Source organism: Ascaphus truei, chromosome 5, assembly GCF_040206685.1.
Source record: "Ascaphus truei isolate aAscTru1 chromosome 5, aAscTru1.hap1, whole genome shotgun sequence".
Lineage (NCBI taxonomy): Eukaryota > Metazoa > Chordata > Amphibia > Anura > Ascaphidae > Ascaphus > Ascaphus truei.
The window spans coordinates 17,294,503-17,307,994 of NC_134487.1; the positions used below are offsets into that span (position 1 = coordinate 17,294,503).

Sequence of the window (13,492 nt, forward strand, 5' to 3'; positions counted from 1 at the left end):
TGCTTGCAATAGATAAGAAATCTGCGGATGGATTTTTACCTGTCGGGGAAGTTTCATTTCCATCTCTTGAGAGGTTGCCCTCTCTTCCCTCCGGCTGCTTTGCAAGACCCGTAGATGACAGAGATGATATAGCTGTAACCAAATAAAAGGGCCATGTCAGGGTTATCTGGATCACAATACTGTATATACAAATATATCAATAGATTGAAGTTGATGGGCATATGTCGTTTTCAACCATATCTACTACAGTATGTAACTATGTAACACATATGACACATCATCCGAAAACAAGAAGGAGCCGGTACTCCAGAGGTCTTCATACAAAAAAAGAGAGAATTTTAAAACCCAGATCAACGTTTCGGTCAAACGCACTATGTAACTATGGACAGTTTTGTCCCAAAACGATGTTGTATTAACACCTCTCATTGTCATATTCTTTCCTGATTTTACACATATTAAGAGGTAAATATGACTCTCAAGTTGTACTACACCAGATGGTTTCAGTGTTCCATATCCTCCCATATCCAAGAACATAGAAAGAGTGTAAGTGCGGACATATCGTGCAATATATTTTACTATGGCAGCTCATATAATATAATTTCTTTATTACTCACAAAGAAATTGTTATTAAATGCCTAAGAGAGCACAGTAATACAAGTTCACACTTGTGGAGCCTTCTCTGTTGTACAACTGGTTTCTGCTACAATCCACGGCACATTTGGGGTCATGTCTGTTCTCCGAGAAGACTCCACCCAGTGAGTTCCACCACTAGTGGCTTCCTCGGGGGTACTGGATAGGGTGTCTTACAGTCCTCTTTATATGGGAATTATGATGTTTGAGAGCACAGAATTATATGTGGAAGTAAAAGAAAGAAAAACACATACAGCGCAGGATTGTCCAGAATCCAGTTAAGGGCATGAAAAACCTGTGGAAAAATGGTCTATTAAGAAATGTTTCCCTCCACTGTAGACGTCCAGAGCTGAGCAGTCTTGTGAGCTAAGAGTAGACTTGTGTATCCTCTGTTACTGGGGCTGCAGCAGCAACTGGCTGTATTATATCACGATCTGTGAGGGCTGTCGGATTTCCTACCATTATGGGATTCAGGTGGGGGACCGATGCTGACGTTGAGACACTCGCAAAGATACCTTTTAGTGTCATCTGTCCCTTTGGGACCATGTGAGTTGTGGCTTTGCCCACTTTCAAAAACCATCTTTTACTCAAGACTGAACTGGATTCTGTGACCATGTGTGAAAGTTCAGTGGCTTTCAGTGTAAAATAAAGTAGTGGTACCATGAATTCAAGAAATTCTGAACCTAGTAATCCTCACTGTGGAGCTCTTTGGAAGTCATTTCACAGAAGGATTCAAAAAGATTTAAAAAAAAAACAATAAAGATTTTTGGGGCAAATTTGGATCCGCAGCGGATCGGCTGGTCCCTTTGGTCAGCGGATTTCAGCGGATCAATCTGAAAAAGGGCGATTTGCGCTTTGCGTATTTTTTTGTTATTATTACACATACACTCTGCGGATTCCACAACCCGTGGACGGAATCACATCCACGGAATCTGCCAAATCCGTCCACGGGTTGTATCCAATGGCGTTTTTTGATGAGTCCGCGCGGAATGGAGCCGCACAAAACATTTGCAGATTTTACACCTCCAGACGGATTTTGGGGGTAACATCGGTGAAAATCTGGGAAACGTATTTATGCGGATTCGCACATCTCTAATCAACAAGTCTCTGCCAGTGGCGCAAATTGATGGCGATGAACATTTTGATTCGGTTTGGAACAAAAATGAACCATCATCTCCCAACAAAGGATATGATTCAACGTCTCTGGGCTGTAAAACTGGCGTAATATTGGTGCAAATACTAATGAAAAAATTCCATGTAAAAAACTGTACCAACATGCAAATTCCCTTTTAGCAAGTTACTTACGAATGCATTGAAACTCATCACGTTTTTTCCTATTCTCCCACCGGGCGCCTCCGGTAAAATTGAGACAGTCATAGATGTTTGTTGTCCCACGAATCCTGGTGTAGTTTTTCTCGCACTCGTATTGCACTTTACTTCCAACCAAAAACTTTTCAGCAATGAACTCTGTGGGGTCAGATGGCGGTTTACAGGAACCTAATTGAAAAGAAGCAAGAAATACGCTGGTCAATGGATCTGTGCCGTGATCTATTTTCAGTGCTTTGGACTCCGGGATTTAACAACAAGTGTGTAAAGATGTTGTGGCTCATATACATTTCTCTGCAAAAATGAAAAATAAAAACTTTTGTTACAGTAATCCCTCTGATCCTTTTGCAGATGCTGTCCTAACAAGGCCTAAAGTGAATTAACCATAGTGATATGTACTATGGGTTAAGTATGAAGGGTTTTGACACCATTCTTAGGAAACCACGCCTGTTTAAAATGGTTAGGAAGCTAAAAAGAGGAAAGCACGGTGTTCTCAACTGCAAGTTATTACCCAGGATCCCAGCTTGTAGTTTAAGCACTCTATGAAATGCGACAAATGGACGCTGAGCGCAAGACTCGCAGATGCACTCACGAGTTTCTTATCTGTGCTATCTTTTGTACAGTGTAGACTCGTGTCACTTGTTTAACTCTCGCTAACCTTATTGTGTTTGCTTTGCAGATTCACAATGTCGTTTCGAGTAGAAGTTTGTTTTGATGCATTGGCTTCATTTTCTGCTCGCGTTTGCGTCAAACGTAAGAAAATGTTTCTTACGTTTGAGGCAAATTGTTAGATAGAAAAGTTTGCGCCACCTCCGACCTGGCGGATTTTTGGGACGCAAATACAAGATATAAAAGTGACGCACGAAGACGCCCAGTTTGATGCATCTCATTATAATCTGCGTGTCATGTGACTCCTCCCTAACTTATTGTAACTTCCCAAATCGCATGGGGACACAAACGAAGCAAAATGTAAAGCAAAGACCTTGATACATTGACACAAAGTGACGCAAGAAGTAGATGACACAATTTGCTTAAATGTTGCACCAAATTTGCCTTGATACAGTACATCAGTCCCTGTGTTTCAGGCAAACGGAGCAGAAATGTAGTGGAAGTGATCTGCTTATCCCTACGTACGCCATTCCACATACGTATTAACGTGGAAAACAAATACAAAAACCCTGCGATCCTCCCGAATTGGTTTGCAATTTATCAGGGACATTTGACATTTTGATCCTTATAACAAAATGAGTTATGTAGTTGCATCTTTTAATTAAAAAAAATGATTACCCCTGCTGACCCTATCAAGGTGAATTCCGTTCTGGCAGGTACCTACACTAAATGTGTATTATTTCTTATTGTCTAGTGGACTAACCCTAGTGAAACTCAAGCAGGTATATCAAAAAGAATAAGTTACTTATCTTTGAAGTCAGGGTGCTTGCAGAGCAGCTGGTATCACCATCCAGCAGGAAAATTGATAACACAAAAATCAAAAAATACTGTAGCACTCTGTTGGATATAAATCTGGTCCAAGGAGCTAGATAAAGGACCGGGAGGTCCGAAACATCGCCCCCCTTTATCTTGTACTTACCCTTTTTTCTTGCCTGATGAAATAACATATATATATATATATATATATATATATATATATATATATGTTATTTCATCAGGCAAGAAAAAAGGGTAAGTACAAGATAAAGGGGGGCGATGTTTCCCGATATATATATGTAGCGGACATGTAAAATGGCTACAGTCATCTCTCCTGCTGACAGTAAGGCCTGGTAAGTTGTGGGCATGCCAGCAGTAATTATGGAGGTTTGCCCTCATGCCCTGGTGGGGTGCCCTGTGTATGGATGGGAGTGGTCACATGCTCTGACTCCATGGTTAGTGATGTCAGAGGTGTGCCAGCTTCCAGAGTATACATAAGGCACAGCACTGAGCCTAAAGTTAGTTCTGCACAGATCTACGTTCAGTTCAGACAGAGTTCTGCAGGAGCTCTGCAGGAGTTCTGTCAGAGATCTGCATCCAAGTTCAAGTACTAGCCTAAGAGACTGGGGGTTATGTTGTAGTGACCCAGAGGAGACTGTGTCCAGGGACCTGGCACAGGGTAGTGATCCCTGCGGGGATAGGGAATCCCTATCTAAGGAGAGAGACACCTTTTAAAGGGAGGCACTGACTACAGAATGAGTGGCTAATACTCTACTGCGAGGGGCAGCTAGCCCACATCACCAATAAAGATGTTCTCATTCAAAAACCCTCTCGTGTACGTGTGTGGAGTGAATGTACAGAGAGGAGCACCACGGAGGAGTTCCTCAACAGGATCATCCCCTTGCGGACGCAGGGACCCTGATGAGGTGGAGGCGCTGCACTGGAACTAGGTGAGACTCAGCACACTACCTCAGCTGCCTGTCTGGATGGGTCCTCCCCACACACCATCATGCGGGAGACTCAGGAGTCCTGTTGCCAACAGGTGCACCACCAGACACTACCACACTGTAATGGGGGCCGGTTAGACCACAGGGGCCAATGTGAGATTGGGTGGGTCAGGCCGGTTCAGAAATACCGTTACATTTGGAGGCGCTGCTGAGATCAGATCTGTCATCAGGACAGGCTCTAGCTAGGCACACTGGGAAACAGGGAGAGCGTCTGCTGCCACTCTGTGCTGCGTAGGGACGGACCTAGGGGTGGTCAAGGGGCTGACGGGATATTGTCAGTTCGCAGGGACGACCTAGGGGCCTGAAAGGAGTGAGGGGTCTGGAGCCGGGCTATAGCTGACCGAGTCACCTTGAGGCAGTGCTAGTTGGTAGGACGTCAGAAGGGATAGCCTGTAACTTGGTCAGGAATCCTGGAGAGGGTCTGCGCTAGGCTGACCAAGAGAGGTAGACGCCCCAAGTACTGCATGGCAGAGCCAGAGTACCTAGCCCATTCCAGGCACTTACCATAGGGAGCACAGACTGGGAGGAAGGAGTCACAGCAGACACTGAGAGAGTGAGCCTAGCCTGAGGTAGTGCAACATGAGTCCAGCCTAGTTCAGGTACACATGTGGTGGTGCATCTGAGCAACTCTTTATTGTACTGATGTGGAGGCTGCCCCGCCCCGTACGATAATTGGTACGAGAGTGTGACAACCCAAAGAATGGAGGATCCGCGTGGTGCGGAGAACCCAAAATGGCGACCAGAGGCTGATGGGGAGGGCACCCGTGGCGTGCACCCCACTGAAGAGCAAACAGTCGCCGAGCTATCGTTAACCAGTCTGCTCTGGAGCGGAGCGAAGGCCGTGGCTGCCCCGTTTTTATCCTGTCTGGGACACCGAGGGGCCACCCTTGAAGAGTGTGAGGAAATTGTAATAATTGGGGGAGAACCCCGCGAGAAGAACAAACAAAGTGACTTTTTGGGCTTAAAAGCCAACCAAAATGGCGGTTCCCGCTTGCTAGGGAAACCGCATGGGCCAGTCACAGAAAATGTGGCTGATACAGGACTTGCAAAAAGCTGGCCAGGAATGGCGCGAACAGCAGAGCCCCGCCCTGATGGGGGGCATGGCGCGAAAGCTATGGCTGCGCCTGCATGGACAGTGACTAACTCAGCCCCTGTGCTGAGTCAACCGCTTAGTCTATGGGACCCTCCACTGATTTCCACCAGGGGGAGTGACTTTCAACTATGGCCTGTGGGAATGCACCCACTGGGCCCAGGGACTGATATCCAGACGGCGCCACTACAAAAGGTAGTTCCGGCCGCGGAAATGATTTGCAAGAAAGAGGGATATTTTGCACGCAAAACTGCTGCAAGGAGAAGGCGGGAACTAGCCGCGGGAAAAGAATCCAGCTCTGAGGAGGAAACTGGCGCGAAAACGCAGACCGCGCCCACCAGGACTGAGAGAGGCGCGGCCTTAATTACGGGGCATGATATTCCCTTGTGGGACCCGCCCATAATTGCAACCCCTGGGGGCGGGTTCCAGCTATGTCAGCGAAAGGAGGAGCCGAGGCAGGAAGTGGCTGGCCCAGAGGCTTCTACCGGTCAGTTGCGAGGAACCACTGACCTGGAGAGACCCACACTGAAAGTGGTCCCTACAAAAAGAATGGCCTGCCCCTCCGCTGTGGGAACTATGGTCTCCACTCAGCCCTACTCAGTACCCGGCGGGCTACTGGTAGTAAGGGTGGCTAACACCGAGACGGTGGTCGGGCTCTGCCTACAATGCGGGCTGCCCGGAGGCACGGTCAACACGGCGGCACGTTGCCCCATTTGCGGGACACTGTACTTATGGCCTATGCCAACGTTTATTCCGATACAATCGGCTGACCCCCCGGGGGACCAGGCTAAGCGAACCGCCGAGTCCCCTGGCGCACTGTGGATAGGACGTGCGAGTCCCGGAGAAAGGGGACTGGAGCCGGTCAAGTCGGCTGGGTCGGCCGCAACCGCAGCAGTCGGGTCACCTCCTGACCGCAACGAGAAGGGAGAATACTCGGACGAGGATCTCCGGGAACTTGCGGAGGTAGCAGCGACACCCAGAATAGAACCGGGGAGGACGACACCCCGTGGTACTAGCAGCTGTCAGAAAGACAGGACGTCCCCCGCAGATCGGCGAGCCGAGAGACGGAGTCCCTCCGCCTCAGAACGTGGCGGCGACGGACGAGAGACGCCGGCACCCCTGCGGACGGGTAAGAGGAGTCCCTTCACTTACCTTGCCCCAGCAGACGGTGTAGGAGCGGAGAGGCCATGCCAGGCCGCAGGCGCACGTGGAGAGACGGCATCACTTCCGGTGAGGACGACGGCGGAGCTTCCGGATGTCGTCATTGAGGAAGAGATCCCGAATGGGGGTCCAACCCGCGACGACGGTGTTTCCGGTTCCGGGGAGGACATCACTTCCGGTGGCGACAGCGGAACCCAAAGGAAGAGTGCAGCGACGCTTCGGCGATCGGGGGAAGGTCCCCGATCACCTACAAGGCCCAGGAGTTGGAGGGGCGATCCAAGGACTGAGGAGGGTGAGGTGTCCTCATTGGACCAGTCTACGGACAGCCAGGAACGGGTCGTAACCCCGTGGGGTCCCATTCCTTGCCCATCCGCCCAATACCCCGCCCTAGCTAAAACCCCTGCTCCAATCACACGGTCCCCGGGTTCCCCGCCTAGTCTGGAGTCCGTGGACATATCATCAGGGGGAGAAGGGAGACGGACTGGGGAAAGACAGCGCAGTGGCGCTACGGAAGGTGACTCTCGGGGAGGGGGAGAATTGAGGGTGGTCACGGCGGCACCGGAGCCAGCGATAAGGGCCCCGGGGTTGTCCAGGTGGTTCCTGCCGCGATCCGCACGGTCATCGGGGATATTTTCCATAGACGATGATAGGGAGTCAGGGAGGTCAGATAGATTTAAGGAGAGCCGTTGGTGGGCCCCATTATTTGAAGGGTACTCCGCCTGGATGGACCGCACTCGGTTCCTCATCCGGCGAGAGGATGTAGTGGACTACTGGTGGGCTGTGGGAGAGTTTACCCCCGAACAGAGGGACAGAGAGCTGCAGGAGCGGTGGCTGCAGATTGAGAATAGGGAAATAGAGCCCATGGGTCCTAGCATAATATCAGACCCCGTGGACCCTGATGAGCCCCTATCATGGGTGTTGCCTGGGAGGGCAGGTAAGGCTGACCTGACTAGAATTAGTAGGGCCGAGAGAACCATAATGGCTCGGTATAAATCTTCCCACGGGTTGGAGTAACCGTATGTCCCTGAGCCTCTCATGGATGAGATAGAGGACAACCGGGATAGGTGGCTTAGGGAGGCCATCGAGATGCTCCTAGTGGGAAGAGGGAGTTCCGTGATAGGGAAGAAGGCCGAGGAGCGCATAGAGCACTTAGTGCGGGTATGGGGCATTGGCCGAAACATCTATAAGCACCGGGTGACCTATAGGCCTGAGAGGGGACTGCCTAGGCATTATCACGTCATGGTCATAGATATGGGCGGAAGAGAGGTCAAGAAGCCTGACCCGAATCATTATTTTTAGGAGGTACTGATACATTACGCGGGTTCGTGGCTGCTGGTCGGGGCGGGCTTGGCGGAATGTACTGTAGTCATTTTTGTTATACACCATGAAGATTTGTATGAAAAGTTAACCAATTATGTGTTGTATTTCAGTGCTTCCTGGAAAAGGGTATACAAATTTAGGTCCCAGCGAGGACGATGGGATTCACCAGGGGGAGAATGTAGCGGACATGTAAAATGGCTACAGTCATCTCTCCTGCTGACAGTAAGGCCTGGTAAGTTGTGGGCATGCCAGCAGTAATTATGGAGGTTTGCCCTTACGCCCTGGTGGAGTGCCCTGTGTATGGATGGGAGTGGTCACATGCTCTGACTCCATGGTTAGTGATGTCAGAGGTGTGCCAGCTTCCAGAGTATACATAAGGCACAGCACTGAGCCTAAAGTTAGTTCTGCACAGATCTACTGCACCGACACACTTTATTCGAGCAAATACCCGGTATGTACCTGGCAGATACCTGGAATGCGCCGCTCCTCACCTCTGACAAGCCCCGTTGCATTTGCCTTCCCAGCCTGGGTTCATGCCTGGCTGATGGGCGGCTGATCTGTTAAATGATAATGATTAGGATTTAATAGGCTGCAATGCTTCGCGTGTCTACCAGATGGCATAAATTCATGAATTGTAATGCAGTATATATATATATACTGTGCAGTATTGCAGCCAGAGGGAATAAAATGCTTCAATCCCTGTCTGGAAAATAACTCAATGCACTCGGGCAGAAAACAGTCACAAACCTCAATACACCCGGGTATACCCGAATTCGTGGGACTAGCCGAGCTCGAATAAAGTGTGTCGCCAGTGTACGTTCAGTTCAGACAGAGTTCTGCAGGAGCTCTGCAGGAGTTCTGTCAGAGATCTGCATCCAAGTTCAAGTACTAGCCTAAGAGACTGGGGGTTATGTTGTAGTGACCCAGAGGAGACTGTGTCCAGGGACCTGGCACAGGGTAGTGATCCCTGCGGGGATAGGGAATCCCTATCTAAGGAGAGAGACACCTTTTAAAGGGAGGCACTGACTACAGAATGAGTGGCTAATACTCTACTGCGAGGGGCAGCTAGCCCACATCACCAATAAAGATGTTCTCATTCAAAAACCCTCTCGTGTACGTGTGTGGAGTGAATGTACAGAGAGGAGCACCACGGAGGAGTTCCTCAACAGGATCATCCCCTTGCGGACGCAGGGACCCTGATGAGGTGGAGGCGCTGCACTGGAACTAGGTGAGACTCAGCACACTACCTCAGCTGCCTGTCTGGACGGGTCCTCCCCACACACCATCATGCGGGAGACTCAGGAGTCCTGTTGCCAACAGGTGCACCACCAGACACTACCACACTGTAATGGGGGCCGGTTAGACCACAGGGGCCAATGTGAGATTGGGTGGGTCAGGCCGGTTCAGAAATACCGTTACATATATATATATATATATATATATATATATATATATATAATCATCCTCCAAACCCCCTCTTGTTGATCAACTGCTGGATGTAAGCCTCCCCAATGATCTTCCAGGTACTGTGAGTGATACTGTATACATACTGTATGTTCAATTTCATGTCTTTCAACCATATAGCTGCCACTGCTGAGTTACATGAATTGCAGTGTTTTGAGCATACCACACCTTTTCTTTAACTGAATTTGACATCAGCGGTGCGCAAACTGGGGGGCGCAAGATTATTCAGAGGGGGGGGGGGGTGCGGCGGTTGCTGAGGCCCCGCGCTCTTCCCCCAAGGCATTTAAATTAATGCTGGGGGATCGCATGAGGCCTCTGGAACTTCACTTACCTTGTTTTCGGCGATGTGTCGCCATGGCTTCTCAGCGTCAAAGGACGCCGAGAGCTGGAGACAAGGTAAGGGGGGGGGGGGAACGAGCAGGGAGGGAAGCAGGTAGGGGGGGGGGGGGGCAGCATGGAAAGATTACGCACCCCTGTTTTACATCATTGTCAGAGTTATTCTGTAGTAGGTGAATTTTATCAACATCTGTAAAAGACATCCTTGGGCAAAAGGAAATGAAGCATATAACTACATGTCTCACGTTTTTCCTTGGTCTAATTTAAATGCAAACATTCATATAGCAAGTGAAAGGAGCGACCGCAAGAATAGCACCTCAATGTACCACCTGCCACTGCTGCCACGTATACATTATTAGTGAGAGCAGTGCAGTCCTATACCTACAGAATAACTATATGTGAGATGTTGAGAGTTGACAACCCCTGGCGTATTGTACAAACATTCATTATTACAACACGTGATGAAATAATGTGGTTTGTTAATTATTATACGTTTGGATAATTAAATGTTTCTATATTTTTATAGCAGCCATAATTGATTAATAAAATGCTCTTCTATGTGATTTTAAAGAGCTATTTATGTCTTAATTGCAGGTAATCGGTGACTCAATGTTAAATTATATATCAGTCATGAGCTAAAAGAAATAAGCACATGCAGAACGCCTTTGCCACGTACAATGGATGTGAAATAAGGACACTTTACAGACTATTGATGTTTCGGCAGACCTTTATTTTCTACTTGAATGTTTTTATGTTCTGCAGGTGAAATATGAAATTGAAATATACACAAATAAAAAAAAACCCTAATAATTAACCAGATCATATTATTTCACGTCTCCAAATTATTCACAGTCACTATTAGCAGACTGCCACTGTTATCCTCAGACATATACCAACTTATATGGAACGTTTCCACTTTGCCATTTACTCTTTATAAGTGAACACCAAAAGCCCCATCATCATCTTATGATGATGATGTCGCAGCATTCTATTGGCTGGCAGAGGGAGGTTGATTCCGGTGGACATATTGTTTCCACGTTTTGTAATGAAAATGGTGGGAACTATTAGGTATTTTAATCAATCTGGTGCTTCAGGGGCTGGGCTTACATTGTTTCAATGGGTAAAAATAGTACATAAGTCTTAGCATGGTAATATGAAAATCAGAATTCAACAGAGGTGTGTTTGGGATCAGACTCATGAGTTTTCGACTTTCTACGCAAGTGACCTCTCTGGGGAATAGCCTATGACATGTGGTAAAGTATAGGAATTTATATGTAGCTTTAATCCTTTGATTTTAAGAAATTGTTCTGCATTTAGTGTAACTGCATGTTCTTTGAATCCTTTTTCTGTAATCCAAGCAATGTATTTTTGTACACATATATTAAAACATTTAATAAGTGATGCTTTGGGCTCCGAATTAACTGTTGCACGCTCTGTGTAGAGAAGTTTACATTTTCTGACACATTTTGCTACAACGGATTTTTCTGTGTTACTGTAAGTGCATAGGTTTTTCTATAATACACAGGATCCTGAGACCCTGGCAGATATATATTAATTACATATTTTGCATATTTCTTGGGTGGTGGAAGCGGATAGATATGATTGCAATCGAGTAAGGGGTTAATATTAACTAATTGAAAGTTCCTTGCCAAGGACAAAGATGAATTTGCTAGAGTAACATGGTCACTTGTGTGCTGTTCTTGGCAGATGGGATAGGGGGACAGATTGAGGGGAAAAATGTTTTATTTGAGGGACCTTTGCGGAAGGTGAAAAGTGGGTTAGCTATACAGCTGGCTATAACCTTTGTCCCATATGTAGGTCACATGCTCACAGGTATGCAGTACTTAACAGGTGTATACACGGGATATGTCACAAAATGTCCAACCCTATTTGATTCCTGGATCTCCTTCATATTTAGGATATCCTTAGGTCTTTCCCAAGTATTGTTAAATTCCCTTACTGTGTGTTCAACATAAACAGTGAGGTTGATAAAAAAAATATGAGACTAGCCTTTCTTAGCAGACATAAAGAAGATACAGAAAGCACTCCAGAGTTCTTTACATATCTCAGACACAATATTCTACTTGTATAATGTTATTATCTGCTTCACAATGCAGAACCACAAATTATAACCCCAACAGCTGTCTCTGAGAGGGTCCCCTGCAGTTCCTTAACCATGACTTTTACTTTATTAGATGTGTTATGCAGAAATGACATGACATTGCCTAAAACCGAAACCAACGTGGTGTTCTATAAATTAACATGGTATCCTCAAGGCAAATTATATTGTAAGGACCCGCGATGCGGGGACTCCCGCTACCAGCTCCTCCTTACCTCTTCTCCCCGCTGCCTCTGGTTCCCGGCGGCGTTCCCCGGTCCTCGACGTCTCCCCATTGGCTGCTCCTGCACTTCCGGGTCCGTAATGGTGACACGCGCGGACCCAGGCTTCCCTTTTCTGGCGCCAGGAGCCTGACCCTGCCTCCTCCAGTGCGGCGCGCGCATCAGAATGCTTTCCTGCCCCTGCTCCACCAGGTCTGCCCCCAGGCTCTTCTCCCCTATCAGGGCTTCCCTTGGGCCGCACCTCCACTCCTCCCTTTCCCCTGATAGGTCCCAGCCCACTATTTAGTCTCCCCTCACCATTACCACATTGCTCTGCATAGCTTCTGTACCTTGGTGCTGTCTGCTTCGGCTTGGCTCTCTTGTGTTTCAGTCCCTGTTCCTGTCCCTGGATTCTCTGCTGACCTCTATGGATTTTGACCTTTGGCTTTGGACTTCGACCACTCTGCTCTCTGGACCCCCTTGGATTTGGCTTTGGACTCTCTACCTTGCAGTCTTCTATATCCCTTGGACTCGGCTTACGGACACTCTACCACGCTGCTCTCCCTACACCTTGACCATTGGCTTACGGACTTTACCCTTCTACACTGGAGTTGGCAAGTACTGAACTCTTTCTATTTTTGTTCCCTGGACCAGCTACGCTACTTCCACACTCCGGCCGTGCCCCCGTTTACTGTTAGGTGTGTGGTATTTCTCCTTTCCACCTCAGTCCCGGGGTCTCGTCTGGCTTGTGGGCAGGCCGAGCGTTACATATATGCAAAGAATAACAAAAACATATATGCAAAATAATATCATTCAGTAACTTGGCTCATTGGTGTTAGAGTAACCTCATGTTCTTTCAGGATAAGGCTATGTTATCTTTATAACAACGTGATGTTATTATGGGATGCCCATGGCTAGCTGGGCACTTCGGTTACTTAGGCCGCAGCCATGGTGGAGCAACGGCGAGCGCGATGGCGCTCGCGGCTCTAACAAAATGCAGGGGATCTATGGGGGCCAGCCATAATGCGCACGAGCGCACGAGCGCGCAAGCGAGGAAGCGCGGCTGAGAGGCAGATTTTTCAGCAGACAAATGATTTTATTTTTTGTCATACGACGGCCGGGTCACATGAGCGGTTCAGCCAATGAGAGCGAACCAGCCTCGTGACAATGCTTCAAACCTATCGTGCAGAGACAGGTGGCTTCAAAAGCCGCTGCTTCAAAGAGTAAGCCACAGCCTAGCCACAGAACGGCAAAGTCATTTTCTTAATGGTTTATCCGACAAAAACATTAATGGAAATCTAGTATCACTTTCCCTTAAACTGCAGTGTGCGGTAGATATCTGCACACAGGCACAAATCTTTCGTTTGAATAAATAAGAACACATTACAAGGATGGCCCCTTCACTTTAATGGCC

General features: G+C 47.9%; 1 protein-coding gene across 2 annotated transcripts in view; it reads right to left on the reverse strand.

Moving 5' to 3' along the window:
• The window catches only part of LOC142494356 (uncharacterized), a 60,065-nt gene that overhangs the window by 18,792 nt on the left and 27,781 nt on the right, over positions 1–13,492 (reverse strand). For both annotated transcript variants that reach the window (XM_075598915.1, XM_075598914.1), the window contains exons 2-3: positions 1,936–2,127; positions 40–132 (exon numbers count right to left, since the gene is read on the reverse strand). In XM_075598915.1, coding sequence (XP_075455030.1) covers positions 40–132; positions 1,936–2,127 — 285 coding nt within the window. The remainder of the gene's footprint in view (positions 1–39; positions 133–1,935; positions 2,128–13,492) is intronic.